General features: G+C 39.6%; 1 protein-coding gene across 15 annotated transcripts in view; it reads left to right on the top strand.

Annotated features, from left to right (window-relative positions):
• Positions 1 to 15,454, top strand: part of LOC111251007 (calsenilin-like) — a 108,656-nt gene that overhangs the window by 53,646 nt on the left and 39,556 nt on the right. For 6 of the 15 annotated variants that reach the window (XM_086989507.1, XM_086989505.1, XM_086989493.1 and 3 more), the window contains exon 1: positions 12,164 to 13,140. The exons of the other annotated variants lie outside the window; for them this stretch is intronic. In XM_086989507.1, coding sequence (XP_086845633.1) covers positions 13,041 to 13,140 — 100 coding nt within the window. In that variant the 5' untranslated portion in view covers positions 12,164 to 13,040. Of the gene's footprint in view, positions 1 to 12,163; positions 13,141 to 15,454 lie in introns of those variants that run through there. 15 annotated transcript variants of the gene reach the window in all.

Raw genomic sequence — 15,454 nt, 5'->3', positions numbered from 1 at the left:
AGTACTTCCTGAAGCCACCTTTCGTCAAGGGCAAAATATCGCACAGGACAAACTTTATAAATCGTTCGCACAATAAAGATTTGTGAAGCCCCTTTTATTTCGTACTGCATTAGAACTTCAAAATGTCAATAAAGTTGAGTTAAGGAAGAATGGGACGAAATGGACTAGCAGTTTTTACTCTCCCATGTAACTTATACTCTTACTTCGTCGTTCGCACCCCTTAGATACGACGCCGGTTAAGCATGTATCGTACCGAGAAGGGAATAGATGACTCTCAATTTTTGCCAATTGAACAGCAATAGTCGGTACAAATCTCAATTACTCCTAGGTTAATTGGTATAAACATATGAATACTACTAATCTTACTCTGCAATTAGAGAAGCTTTTTAGCAGATCAGCGAAAAAATATTGTCCTGCGAAGTCCTGTGGCATTGGCCTCTACTCTGACTCAAGCTAATTAGACACTAAAGATTCCTGTAGATGTTTACAGCCGCTGCGTACTCTGTGAAAGGCTGTAGTCGTTCATTGCAATTAGGAAATCTCACAGATGTTCTGATAAGAAAAGCGCACGTTTCGTCTACGTCGAACTTAATATGCATAACTAGGAGCGAGCAATAGGTACTTAACTTAGTCTTGTTATGCAAAAACCGTTTCCCTGAAACAGTTCTATCTCAGGCTTTCATGAGTCGAGCGTCGAATCAATGAGAGTGCAATCCTAGGGGTAGCCGGTCACTTATTATATGGAGACCCGCCGTTCTCCATGCCTTGAAAGCCGCAATTCTGAAATGTAAATGTTTGATTTTAAAAATTAGACCTGTCTAGAGAAAAAGAAAAAAAAACTATATACCTGTTTAGATACAGCGTACGCTATTAAGGTATTTATCAGTATCTATTTGAATATCACAGAAACTAACATCCATCTGAAAAACCACCAATGTTCTATTTGGCGGGCCTTTTCTTCAAATCTATACTTTATAGCTCTATAGAGTTGCATCGCACGATGCTTATGATTTCCTTTGGATAAATGGGGAACAGTCGGTCCCTAAAAAGCGTCATTAGGAAATATGTAGGAGTAATGATGTCGCTGCTATATTGACGTGACGTGTATGAGACTGTGTACGTAGGCTGACTACACTGTTTTTAGACCATTTTTACCCTGTCAACGGAGCCAGTCAACGTTGTCTTCCGTTGCCAGTGTACCCGCGGTTAGCGATAGCAATGGACGTGTATGTAGTGCTCAGTATCACTTTTTCCCCCTAAGATCTCCCTCGGCACCTACACCTGTGGGGTTGCCTTCTACAATCCTACTCCGGGCAGGACATACACTGAGTTACTACGTTTTACCTAAATATGCAAACTTTCAACTAGGAATTGGCAAATCCCGCTGGCAGATCAAGTTATCCATAAATGTGGAGTTCAGTCTTGGCAAAAAGCGAAAGGTTCTACTCTTCGATCAGCTTAACAGTTCTCCTCCTTCTTTGTTATGAGTGTTCACCAATTACGTGGCACGATAACGACAAATAAATGTTTAGTATTTCTTCAAGTTGCCGATTAGCCTGGAAATATGGGGAATTATAAAGCAAAATCATTTTATTATTACTAAATAAAGATGAGTGAAGCCTTTCAATATGTCATTTTTACCATGGGACAGTCTAGTGAAAAGGCCGCAGTGCCCGTGTAACTTGCTTTAGTTGCTTGCCAGCGTGCAATGCCACTAGAAAATCAAATGCTGCCCGTTTACCTCTGCGTAGGTGTGTTTGTGTAGATAAATACACTACTATAGTTTAAATAAACATGTTATATCAAGTACTTTATTTGGTAATTCAGAGCCTATAAGACAAACATAGGGGGAACACATGCTTCACCTGAACCTGCAGACGAATAATTTTTCCCCCAACCCCCCAACCATAAACATCATTCGTTAAATAAGATTGACTTTTCTAAAACTTTGTTTTATAGAAGACGTATTTTCGATTAAGGATTCATGTCTTCGTTATGAGTGCCCGTACAAAAAAAAAAAAAAACGCTAATACTATTAGTGTTTTTAGAACATGAAATAAGTTTTGCAGAACAAATGCAGTTTATAATAGATCATTAAGAAAATAACTAAGAGATACAGTGTTTCTCTTATCTGTGGAAGATTCGATATGAGTCGGTATCAAACTTTATCGCAATGCTATCCCAAGATGTTTCACGCTGAGCCATATGCGGTTTGTGGAAATTGTGTAAAATCATAAATATCACGCACAGAGGTTCAGGTTTATTTTTTAGTCAATTAATTAGTTTATTAAAGTTATCCTGTACTCTGTATACGTAGTAAACACATGCGTGTGCCTATCAAGTGTAAATATAGACACGCCTTGTACGGCTTTCCTTTATCTCCTATATAGTTTCGTGTGTGATTTATATACGCTATTATATCGCGGCCTTTGGGAACATCGATCATTTATTAAACACCTATCGTAAGGCAAGGGAGTAACAACAATAAGTAGAATTTATCACTTGTGACCCGCGACAAAAACGATTCGTTTACTCCAGATTTCATTTACATATAAATTGAGATGTCTGCTACTCATTGTCGCGACGGTACCGCTATTTCTATAAGTGTTATCCTCTATACGTTTCTATGTCTTTCTGCGGGTTAGTGTAAGTGTGTAAGCAAGCCGGGCCGGTCACTAATTGGTATTTTTTACAAAAGTGCCTTATAGCGCTTTTTGTCGCATCATCAGAGTATTCTGACGTTGATTGGACGAGCGGTAAAGACGGACTGATACAGTTACGTTTTTAGCCTAACTGCTGAATAAACTCCGTGTCTGCGCTATTTTCCTTTTCGTCGTCCGCGCCGTTGAAGAACTGTGAAGCAGGAGCTGCCTACGTGGTCCGCTGTGATATAATCAGACGCGCTTGACCTCTTTGTCCTAAAAAATTAGGTCGGATGAAGGTGCGTGAGTGGCATATTAGACTGTAGCAAATAGACTTTTGCGGCACTGAAAGACGAAACAGGACTTACGAATATCAATACTTCTCACAAAAATGAATTACCTGCTCGTGTATATATTTGTATGTCGACGTTCAACGGGGGAGGCTACTGTCGAAAGGACAGAACAAGTCAGTCAACACACACAAACATATTTACAAACAGCCAGTTTCCACCTTAAGGAGCAGCAAGGTACCCACCCAGTCTTACCTGCCAGAAAGGAACGAAGGCAAGCCCTATGCTGTCGATGACGTCTATATGAACAAGTAAACCTGATTTCGGTATATGCCGATATCGAGTGTACCGGAAGAATGCTATTGTTACAATTACGCTGCTTGGTAAGCAAGATGAAAAAGTGGGCTTATCTTTTGCCCTCTTGGCGGCGAGTGCTTCTAGTGACTATTTTAACTTGAATTAATTATATATATATATATTCGAACTAGAGGTAGACTTGTGTCCATTGCTGATGAAATATTAATTCTCGAGTCTTATTTGTTTTGTGAAAATTGTTTCCAGCCACTTCACTGTGCTTTATTTGTGTGTTGTGCAGTGATACTAGTGACTATTTACGATGATAAAAACGTACGTGGGTCTTCTGTGATTAAACACCCTAACATATCAATAGATACGTAACGTTAACGATACGCACCTTTCCATGAATGTAACAGAATGCAACGAAACGAAATCAAGGTACACTACTACCGGGCATACATTTCTTTCAGTCGGTCTACACCATTTTTTAAACCTCTATCGCTTCGTCCCTTCGTAATTAGTAATGTATACAACGTATCGTTTTTAACAAATATACAAAATGCAACCGATAATAAACAAGACACAAGTTAACTTTGAAGAGGTCCCTGTCCCTTATGGGCAGTTACGAGCCGTTTCGGTGAGCAGTTGAGCGTCAAGCACGACCGATGAAAACTGTTGTGAGTATAACTTATAATGAAGTCCTGAAATTTACTAGAATTTAAAGAACCACTGCTCAATGATTTGCTTTTGGAAAAAGCTTGATGATATATATCAAGTGCGCAGGTATAAGGCGTACCAATAGAAAGGTTCAACAGGATCCCCGCAATGTAGGTGTACGTACCCTTCAATGTTGCCTAGGCTCAAGTGGAATGCATTTGACATAGTTGAACTCTATATGTGTTGAAAAAAAAATAACCCACAAAAGCCTCCGGGCAACCAACTACCGGGCAAACCAACTAACCGCTATTGTGTGCTGTTACTTAATTTCGCCAATGCGGTTATGTGGTCCGGTCGGATTTTACAACAATCAACAATTTTGTCACCAACTGGAAGAAGCCCGCTTTAGCAAATCAATCTGGTCTTACGGGGCTACACTATTTGCCTGTATATGTAAAATGTCGGGCTACCATAAGCAAAAAACGGCAAGCGAGTTTCGAAAATTCAACCGAAACTATTAGATCAGGAATTGAAAAACTATCTTATAATTTTATCTCTCCAAGGTTGTTCATAGTAAGAAATGATCTCTTGATTAATACTGCTATTCTAATATTTGTAATTCGAAATGTAACAGAGTGAGGTAAATATTGATCGCTGGAATAGCAGAGTTCTTTGCAAAATTATATTTTTATATCGGATGTGATACCAACCGCTGCATACCCGTCGGCTGCATTGGTAACTTCAAGTTTCTCTCGAAGAAATTAGCGCATTAACTAACATCAGCAGTTACTTTGCATTTTCTTCGAAATACTTTCTCTGTATTTTATTATAGTATTATCGTATGTTACTACTGATGGTATCACTATACGTCTAGTATATAGTATATAGTAGTATACAGTATACATTATATTATTCCGATCTTGTATATTGCAGCAAATTAAAGAAGTATCCGTACTCGTATGACCGATAAATGCAAGGAATCGCAAATCGGTGTACTGCGAACTTATCCAACTTTCCGTTATCGTAATATTCTATTTTGGATAGGTTTGTTCACTTACGGCTCTACCCCGTCCGACCCTACCGCTGCAGTGTAATGAGGCGAGCTAAATCCTTAGACTTGATTATGACGAGCCTTCTACATACAGCATACATGGTTATCGAGCAAAGAGCTGGGTTAGGAGCAAAAAAAATATCACAGTCATTCATAAATGCCACAGTCTGCACAGGAGTGGTAGACAGTGGAGGGACGAAACTATACAGAAGGGACCTGGAAGGCAAAGATATGCCTTATAAATCGCCTATAAAAAAAAAATACCGTCCTCAATTTACCGAAACGTTCACGACTGGACTCGTATAACCGCAACAACTGTTTCATTATAGCTAGAACATGCACAGATCGAGAGGAACTGAGGCAGAAGACACAGACGTGCTGATGCTGTCGAAAAGATATAGCCCAAAAAAGATTAGACGTCTTTTACACCGAAGGACTATAATGGACGGAATCATTTCTAAGTTTCGACGAACAGTATGCATCCGATCTATAATCAAAATCATAACAACATTCACTCTGCCAATAATAACTCTCATTGAAGGGGAGCGGTAATTGGCGCTTACAAAAAAAAAACAACAGATATCTATGATAATAATGCTTTGAGATATTAATTTCAAGATTTATAGAATTTTATGAAATCTTCGGATTGGCACCAACTGTCATCGTTAATTTGTCTTTATTATTGGCACTATGTCCAATATTATCGATTCTTTTTTTTTTGCCAATATCTTTAGAAGACTTGTGTGGTCCATGTCTTTTTCACAAGTAACTCAAAAAGGACAAAATCGCGCTATGCTAAATGTATAAAAAAGGGCACCTTAAATATTAAACATAATTGTAAATATACTGTTACCTGTTTAGCAGCAGGTTAGTAAAGGCATCTACATATCACTGGATGCGAACAAAGATTTTTAACTCGGCGGAGTATAGATAAAATCATTTTTGGCAGGCCTACATCTTTTCGTGTAAAAAAGTTGGACATAAAGCCAAAGTTGAAGTCAAAATGCTTATGCATGGCTTTACCTGCCCTACAAAGAAAGGATTATTTGCCCTTTTGCGAAAGCTAAAACGGCAGATATATATATATATATATATATATATATATATATATATATATATATATACACATACATACAGAGAGCACGTTATCTATTCTGCCGAGAGATGTTTTACGACACTGACGACTGTTACTGGTTAATTCTAGTTAACAGCTTATCAAACAGGTTTAGAAAAAATTATTATTATATCATATAAATCTGTTGCATTGTACTTTAGAACAGATGTATAGGATCCTCATAAAATAAAGAGCTTTTAAAGCTCACCTTCTCGATTAGCTCAAAGTGGTTAGGCTTTCTCAGACAGATCTATAGAACTACTTAAGGCTGTCTTAGAAACACATAAACGTTTTTTTACCCTTACCCTATTAACACCCGCGTTGATATATATTGTATCTCCAAAAAATGTCAATTTCCGAGCAGTAGTTGTAAACGGTCAAAGAGGTTTTTTCAACAACATGATTGAACCGTACACTGTATAATTGACAAAACGTAACGGTAAAATACGCGCTTTCTTCAGTCGTATTTTTGAATCTAGGCGCTATAGTAACATAAAGTTTCGCTAGTTTTAAAAAAATAATTGTTTAGTATAGTAGAAGCCCTTTCCCCTTCAGTCTAAGTAAGCAGTGATCTTTATTGCTCAAAGCTAGTTGCTAGTTAACACTTAATGCAAAATAAAGAGATAAAGCGTACTTGCATATATCAGCGTGTACCATAAAGTATAACTTCTACTTAACATCCGGACGACTGTAAAGTCGTTTCAAGTCCCGCCGAACATGCTAAAACCTGATCAAGTTATAGAATAACAATATGGCTTATTTGGGATGTATCCTTGGTCGTCCGGCGGGCGGACTGCATGCGTTTGCGCTGAGAAATCATGAAGATGGCAAAGTCGATCCTAGACGAGCTACAATGTTTACTATTATGCCTTCAGGCGGTTCGATGGTAACAATGTGCTTTCTGTGTTCAGGTAATAGTTCTTCTCTTCTTTGTTGTACATCTTGTCATAATACTGTTGGGTGTAAGCTTTCCCCTTCTCAAAACTCTTTTGGCATATTTCGAAATCTCAAACGGAAGCGCTATTTCCGACCAAAGACCACCCTCAGGCCTCGCGTCCAGCTTCCAGTCATCGACCCTTAACTGTCACTCTTCGTAGTTACGTTTTACGTCTCACTACTGCCGTATATATACATTTGCAAATATCGGCCTTTTAATCTAACCATATCAGTCTTTAGCAGTATTACCAGAATGCTGTTGAGCGCCCAGTCTAAACCTGTATTATATTTACGCTATAATGATTGTACAATTTCACCAGACCATTTAGCTTAGAATGAGAGGTAGGTATTTGAGTAAACCAAATTATAATCGAAGTTATTTACAGCAAAAGAAGGCCTATTTCCAAAATGAAAACATGGCAACGGACTTGATATTTCATTCTTGTTGGGGTATCTGTGGTAGTCATCGTCACACATACATGGGTAAAAGTTATATCGTATATATATCAGGCCTTAAGTACACAATATTGGCTCAACTTGAATTTTTTGGAAATCGGTGACGGTTTTTATTTATTGTTTTCGAAATTCCTAGATCGGTGATAGCCAAGTGATACATCGCTTTAGGAAGATCTTTTTTTAGTTGTTGAGGTGTGTTATTATCTTTTTGTGTGGATTAGAAAATTTTACTTTCGCTTCGAACTTGAAAAATGCCGTATGTCAAAAAAGGCATTTTCCCGCCTGTTTTAATTCAGATTTTTTTTTAACTTTAAAAACCTAAAAAAGCAATTCAGGACATGTTTTTTGCTCGTAGTGTTAATGTTCTCGCTGAAAAATGTGGGTGTGTTCTATGACTATCGTCCGCTAAAAATGGCTCAAATCGGCCTTCAACGAACGCAAAAGAATCTTTAGATCAAATGTGGTATTACTTCTAGTTAGAGAATTTTGCCGTACATAAGATACCTATTCCGGTTTCACGATAGCTTTTTGCTCTTCGTAAAGGACAAATATTGAGTGTCGAAAATGGTGTTTTTGACAATTCAACGTACCCATCTTTAAAATCCAAAAACAAAGGTAAAATGTTCTGGTCTCGACAACAGAGCAACGACAGTAGCATGTGTTAAGAGAAACGATATATAAAACTTGACTGTTAGCAAATGCATAATTATTGCTAAGACGGAAGCAATGAACAGAAAACACCATTGTTCTCCAAAAAACCTGATATGATGACATGATCGATGTTGCGAAATATGTAAATTCAAAGAAATTCCCGACAGAAGCATCGTCAGTAAAAATAGCATAATCTGAATTTTTTTTCAAGATCAATACGTTGTTCATTACTAAGTAGAAATGTTCAAGTTGATAATATATACCCTCATAGGAGTACTAGCTCTTTAGTTGATACTAACAGCCTGCCTACGCCGTTAGCCGAAAAAACCAAATTGGCTAACAACCACCCTACAATTGGTAATTATGGTATCTGTCCAGTGCCGGATAAAATTAAGTTGCGATACCAGCGAGTGGTCTATTGAATGTAATTAATTTTAGCTTACTTTTCTAAGCCTTCATTTTACCCCTACTATCTTGGAGACAAAATTTCTCAGCTTAGATAACTGTAGACCAAAAGAAGTAGGCTGTATATATATATATATATGTATATATATATATATATGAAGAGTCATGCTACCACTTTTGTTAAGATGATAATGTCTATTTCCTACAGCGAAATTGAACTGTAAATACTTTCTGAAAAATATTCCTTTGCAGGAAGATTCCCTCAGCTCAATGACCCGTCCCTATTCATTTTACGACGCTCGTTGTACTCTTCTATATGCTACTTACTCTTTTTTTTCTCATACTCAAAACTCTGTCTCACACTTCATTAAAGTCCTCGCCTTATACTACCTCTAGGTTTTACGGTAGCTCCTGGGAAAGGATCGAGTTCGCGTAAGGTTAAAGAAAGCGCAGCACACGAAAAAGGAGAGAAGGGCGAGTTATGGCGCATAATCGCGGGAGAACGGGGCGAACGCCGTTCGCTACTTGACCGCGAAAATTTAAATTCCTCCTAAATAGTTTATCCATCCGAAGTAAACAATACGGCTATTGATGTTTTTGGTATGCAGGACACAAGTGCTTAGCGCCTATAGAAACAAAAAGAAACCGCTATACAATTTTTACGGGGACAACTCACGTATACTGTAAAACGTGTAATATCGAGAATGGATGGTTGCTACTTGTAATAGCCATAAAATAAGGGTTGATGCCACATCAATATTATACAATTTGTGTAAATGAATGCTGTTAGGCATTCATTATATCCCAGCGTTAGTACGAAACGGGTATTGAAATTTCACTAAAAAGAGCTTTAAATAAACTAACATTTATGCTGCAGCTATTTAGCACTTGGGGGAATTGAAGTGAATCGTAATAGACGCGTCAGAGCTGCAAAGCAAGCTACCCCATTCATGAGAAACATAAATGGATTAATACATCATGTTATATAAAACCAATAGTTTTCCAGTTACTGAAGTACAATTTTTAAGTTCGGTGCAGGTCTGATGTATTGATTAATTGCTAAACCAGTTAATTGACTAATACATGTGGCATGATTAACGGTATTAGACGAATCTGAGAAAACATTGTAGCAATATGTGTTCCAAACTAGTGTTTTATATAACCATGGTTATTACTAGACGTAAGGCAATTCCACCTAATGCTGCTGCTGCTGCTACAACAGGAGCACACAAAAATCATCAAGATGGTTCCGCCATTAGAAGCGTGCTTCCTGTTGTCATAGCTAAACCACAATCGTACTTTGCCAAGTACGTTTCAAGTGAAATAGGCACTGTTCATTATAACAGAGTGATGAGCAAAATTGCGAGCCCGCGCAGTATGACATGCTTCATACATGTGAAATTTTACTAAGGTTGTAAATCTATTGGACAATCGAATGATCTTTGGGCATTTCTACGTATACGTAGGATGATGAACGCAAGGAAGAGCTATTTTTTGCCACAGCGGTTGATATTGACGTAGGAGATTTTCGCCGGTTCCATTCATCACTTCAACGGAAATAAAGCAAGCTTGAATCAGAATTTTACCTATTATTAATCACTATCATTATCCATTGTGTGCTAAGTAGCTAGAGCACTTACGAAGTCACCTTTCCATCGCTGCCAACTCTCGATAATAACCCAGTTCACTGGATTCGAAAATTATCCTTCAAAAGTGTTGACGCGTCCTTTATTCGGGCAACATCGACAACTTGGGCTATGTTGAATGCACATTGAACGCATCAAAATGGCAGGAAAATAGAGCCTATAGTGTGGAGCCGATCATAATTCCCGCTCTCCATTTGCAGCTTGGTGGACAACACCAATCTTTGTATGTATATACGTAGACCTGTAAGTTTTGTATGCTCACATGAGCAACGTCGGATACAAGGTCGTCTCTAGTAATTCGTTTCTCTACGTACGAGAAGGCCATTGTTTACTGAAATATCAATCGTCGTTGTGATCGAGTATACAACGTTTTTCGTTGTTTCTTTTGTGCGCACGCCGTCATCAGATAGAAAAAGGTCAGACAAGTGGCGCCGGAGGGCATTCGTGATAGGAACACTTATATACCCAGTCCCACGTCTTACCTCCAATGCTTCGTAAATACTTGATCACCAGTTCCAAATCGTCGCCCGTTTTAACTGAGTTGCCATTACTGTGCTAAGTTTGCATGTGCATCTAATTTTCTTTTCTGCGCTAGAAGTCATTACCCCTGTTCTCCACTATCCTCCAAAACCCTTTTCTCCGCTCGTGGTCAATCCCTACCTTTGTGTAACGCAGAGCTGTATCTACATTGTCTGTCCTTAGGTATCTATGTGTTTCCTGTATCCTTGACGGTATTGTTGTTGTCAATCGGGGGCATATCTGATCGGTTTACCCTACTGCTGCTGTCTTGACGGCTGAATGCGTCCACACGTCGGCTTGCAACTCAGCCGGTCTAGTGCGGATGATCCGTGACTAGCATAGCGGATTATGATTGTGGACGGCGCCCGTTGGCGGCCGGACGCGAATCCGTTACCGCCACTGAATAGCGCACTTACTAGAGCACGACCCACATCCTTATGCTGCTCTTTTGTTAACTCGGCCTTCGCCCCTACTGCAAAAATGTGGGGCCCTCCCCTCACGATGGGGTGACAAACACCCTCACACTCATAAACATCTAGTCAGCCAGGTACATATACACATACAGACGGATACATATACATACGTATGCTACAAACACCTATGTTATATAGGTATATATATAGACAAAGAAGCAATACTCCCGTTGGGTTAACCTTGACAGACACGCAGTGGTGTCCATACGCCGCAAGCAGTGCACCAGCTATAGATTTAAATAGAATAGACCTGCACTGATCTCTACTACAGTTTCTGTCGTTGAGCGCGATGATGCAGCAGTCGTCGTTCTACAGTACTCGCACACACTAGAAGGAACTAGTAGTGAGAGACAGGGCGAGAGTTAGGACCAGGGTCAGCGAGAGCGAGACGGGAGAGAGAGAGAGAGAGAGATGCCCATTGCGTACGCAAAACGTGGCGCTCGCCGGCCGTCCGACGTCACTCATTCAGAGTCGTTCCGTAGGCCCGAAGGGTCCAAATACGGAGCAACAACTGACACAATCGGTGCGATACCGCCAAAAGAGAACGTGTCGTTTCTATTTTTGTGTACATGTGTTTTTATCTGTTGAATACAATCGATCACCCGTCTAGTTGGGGCCACAGTGTGCTTTCTCGTGCTTCCAGCACGTTCTTCTATTTACAATTAAGCACAGATGCACAGCCAGCAGGACATGGTTCTGATGATCATTGTCGCCCTCGTCGTCGTTTACTGCAAACGTCGTTGCAGTGTCAGCGGCAGCCGAACACATCTATGTGCTTACTGCTTAATCTATAGAAGGTATTCTAGTGTTAGTCAGTCAGTTCCTTTTTAAATATAGAAAGCTATCTTTTGTTTTTTGTTGGTTGCTACCAAAGCAATGATAGTAAACATTCTATCTTTTACTCGAATGCGTAACTACATTTTCGCTTTTATCTAATGCAATCAGCTGTATATTCTTCATCCTTTATGTGAACGTCAGAACACTGAACGATTAAATCTTGAGTCGGCAACCTAATGCATAAGTTGGCCAGCAAAAGATCTGAGCGAGTAAGTAAACAAATGTGTTATTATTATTATTATTATTACTATAGTTCAACTACTGGATAGCGAGTGTAGCATTTGTTTGTGAAGGGGCAAAAATTCTATTTATCTGAGAACGAGGGCAACTATGAGGGCGCTTTCGGTTCGCACGTTGTAGTCTACCCCTTCCTCTTTTTGTTGTACCCTGGTTGCAAACGTATTCTGCTCATCGGTGTCGTTCTGCCTCGACTAGATTTATAACGGAGTAGTTCTCCTTTGTCAAGCACCACGGTTCGGTGCCGAAAAATTCGGTCGCGGCATCTCTCTAACATTGCACGCGTTTGCCGCTTAACATTGACGGTGACCATTTGTTCCATTGTTGACCACGTGATGCAGAGTGGACTCAATGCCGTGTCCAACATGTAACTAATGTGTGGGTATAGCCCACAAACTGTAAAGGCGGTCACGTTAGACCTGTACATGAGCGTTCTGTCGACGGTGACCTGTCGCTAAAGTGGCTTTTGGGCACTGCATAGCTCGTGCTTAACCTGAGTGCAGCTATAGATTCACTGAACAGTCGTCGCCTGCGATGGCCCGAAGTGCACTGTGATCTATAAAGAATTAGTCGTCTGCACCGATGCCTAACGGCCTAAATACAAGACGTAAAACTCGAATAATTTGCTGGGTGCAATAACAGCTCATGGGTTATTGTCTCTGTTGTAACAGTAATGGCTTGTCCGACATGTAAACACGACGATGTGTCTGGCGGTGTTTCTATCGTGATTAAATAGTAATAGTGAAAATGGCGTGGATATGACAACAGTTTTGTGAAGTTTCCATTAGTAACACCTAAACGTAGTTCGAGTAACTAATTGTTTACCAGTATGAGTCGAAATAAACTTGTGCCACAGCGTTTTTTAACGCTCATGAATCGAATAACCAATGAAAGGGTTAAGCCGCCCCTTCCGAAACAAACAATTCCAGGTATGTTTCATCAGGTTGATTATGTCGTATTGGCATTTCTATCCGCAACTTACTTTTGACTATCATCACATACGATGAATTCACTCAGGAAAAGGTTATACAATAATATAGGACAAGAATAACACTCATAAACATTTCGAAATAATTTACGCTTAGTGTCTTGATAAATGTTTACTAATTACGTGGGGTGTGTGTGTGTTTGCTGTAAGACAATGTATACCATATCTGCATAAGCCATGGGTCAGACATGCAACTACCAACAACGACGTCATTGAAGCCACAATCACAAAGTGCGAGTTATTGAAGAGCATTCTAGATGTCAGAGTTATGCATCCGTCTGCAGCAGATACACAAAATGATCTTTAACCAATTTCCCAATATAAATTGGCCCGATAAAAAAATTCAACTTGCAACTTCGCTAATTTTAGATATCGTTCTCTTATAAACAAGTTCAAAAAGGTTTATGGTCTGGCACAAGGGCATATACAGGAACAGCGTGCCGATTATACGCGAGCGTTCACCTAATTTTGACCGAGATCTTTTTTTTAAATAGTATCACAATTAATATTGTATTTTAGGCCATATTTAGTACGTTTCTGAGAACCAGATAGGCGTGCTGTACCATTTCTAAATGCTTGACAATGGTACTCTGCATTGGGGTGTAGAATAACTGTCACGGCAAAGAAGCAAACGTAGTTACCACGGCTAATTACTAACTAAAGATTAGGAAACAAAAACCTTGAATTATGTTTCCAGATCTAGTGTGGCAAAGCGTCTATTCTAGGAGAAGACTTGGGTAGTATAGGGAAATAACTACCTGTCATCGGCGAAGCATTGCAGATGATGTAAATGTCAACTCAAGGGGTACGTAACTTAAAAATGAAACGTACGTGGCCAGTGGAGACAAGAATAGCAATATGATTTGAAATAAAATATCTTTTAGTGGGGAGAAAGACTTTATTTGCGAAGTATCAGTTCTTCGATACGTGTGTTATTGCGGCCGTAATAGTTAGCTCTTTGATATCATTAATTTGCTGTGGAGACGAGCTCAGTCCCGGGCGCAACGGGTGGGCATCTTTTAGGGCGAATCCTATTTAAACCCAGCTTGCTTGTTGGCCAGTGCCTCGTTTAAGGGTGCTCTAGCGCCATTTAGGTGCCCCCAGTTGCGATAAACCCTAGCCCGAAAATCGTCAGATTAATATTTCGCTAATATGGTAATTTAACCTTTTAAATGCTTGTACAAGACCTGCGTTACGGAAGATTTCTTTAGAGACTAGCTTCACCCGTTGCCCGTTCTTACATTTACTCTTTACGTTGCATTTACAACAACGCTACCCACAAAGCCATAACGGTAACCGTTTACCTAAAATAACATCGCGAAATCGTCTGAGACTGTCATAACTACATAGAGAGCAGACAGTTATAGCGCTACCTTTTGCGATTAACCATCGTGATCTGTCTGAATATTCTGAATCATCTGAATAATTCAGCAGCGGATGCAAATGTACAAGCTTGTCATGGTAAGACAACGGTAAGCCTGCCTCCTTTAGTACTATTTGGGTAGAGAAATCCTCGGGCAAATACCACTTAGGGCAGTTACGAGACTGTTAAAAACTATCAAAAAAAATGCTTTGCTACGCTGGCCAATATGCAGTCTCGGCAGATGCTCGGAGAGCGTTTTAGTTTCATTTATATGATAATTCTTGTTCTAGATAGATGCTTAATATAGTCTAGTCAGTTATTGCATGAAGTCAGGTTTAATAAACAATCCGTTTTTCTAGGAGCTGTGTGAGCAGCGCTTCCAGTACAAGAATAATATAGTAGGCCCAGTTAAAAAATTCGACAAACTGATTATGTCGAGTAGGTAAAAATTTATGAAAGAGGCTCAGCCTTAATCTAGCCCACCTTTCGGCGATGGTCAGAGACGCCCGTGCGGGCATGGACGTATCCCGTTTAGGTTACCTCTGTTAGTTCCAGTACACCGCAGGTCTTCGGTAAGGACAAAATGATTTTACCATATTACATTTCTACGATACGAACATACGAAAGCCAAAAACACATTTCATCATCGAATTATGAAGGGTGGTCAAGATCCCATTACATTGATCGTCCAGATCAACGGGCATACTTTGCCGCATCTTTAGGTGCTTGCGAAAAGCTCATAACTTTATGGCTGTTGCCAACTGCAGCAGACTACATATATGTATATATACTCGAAACAGCTATTCAGGCAGTGATAGTTTGGCTATAAAGGAAGCATGCTCATGTTCAATTACTGCTGCTGCTGCTTTTGCTGTTTAACTGCCCAACTACC

Source organism: Varroa destructor, unplaced genomic scaffold (genome assembly GCF_002443255.2).
Source record: "Varroa destructor unplaced genomic scaffold, Vdes_3.0 BEIS01000005.1, whole genome shotgun sequence".
In the NCBI taxonomy this organism is placed as follows: Eukaryota; Metazoa; Arthropoda; class Arachnida; order Mesostigmata; family Varroidae; genus Varroa; species Varroa destructor.
This window is presented reverse-complemented; position numbering and strand designations above follow the sequence as displayed.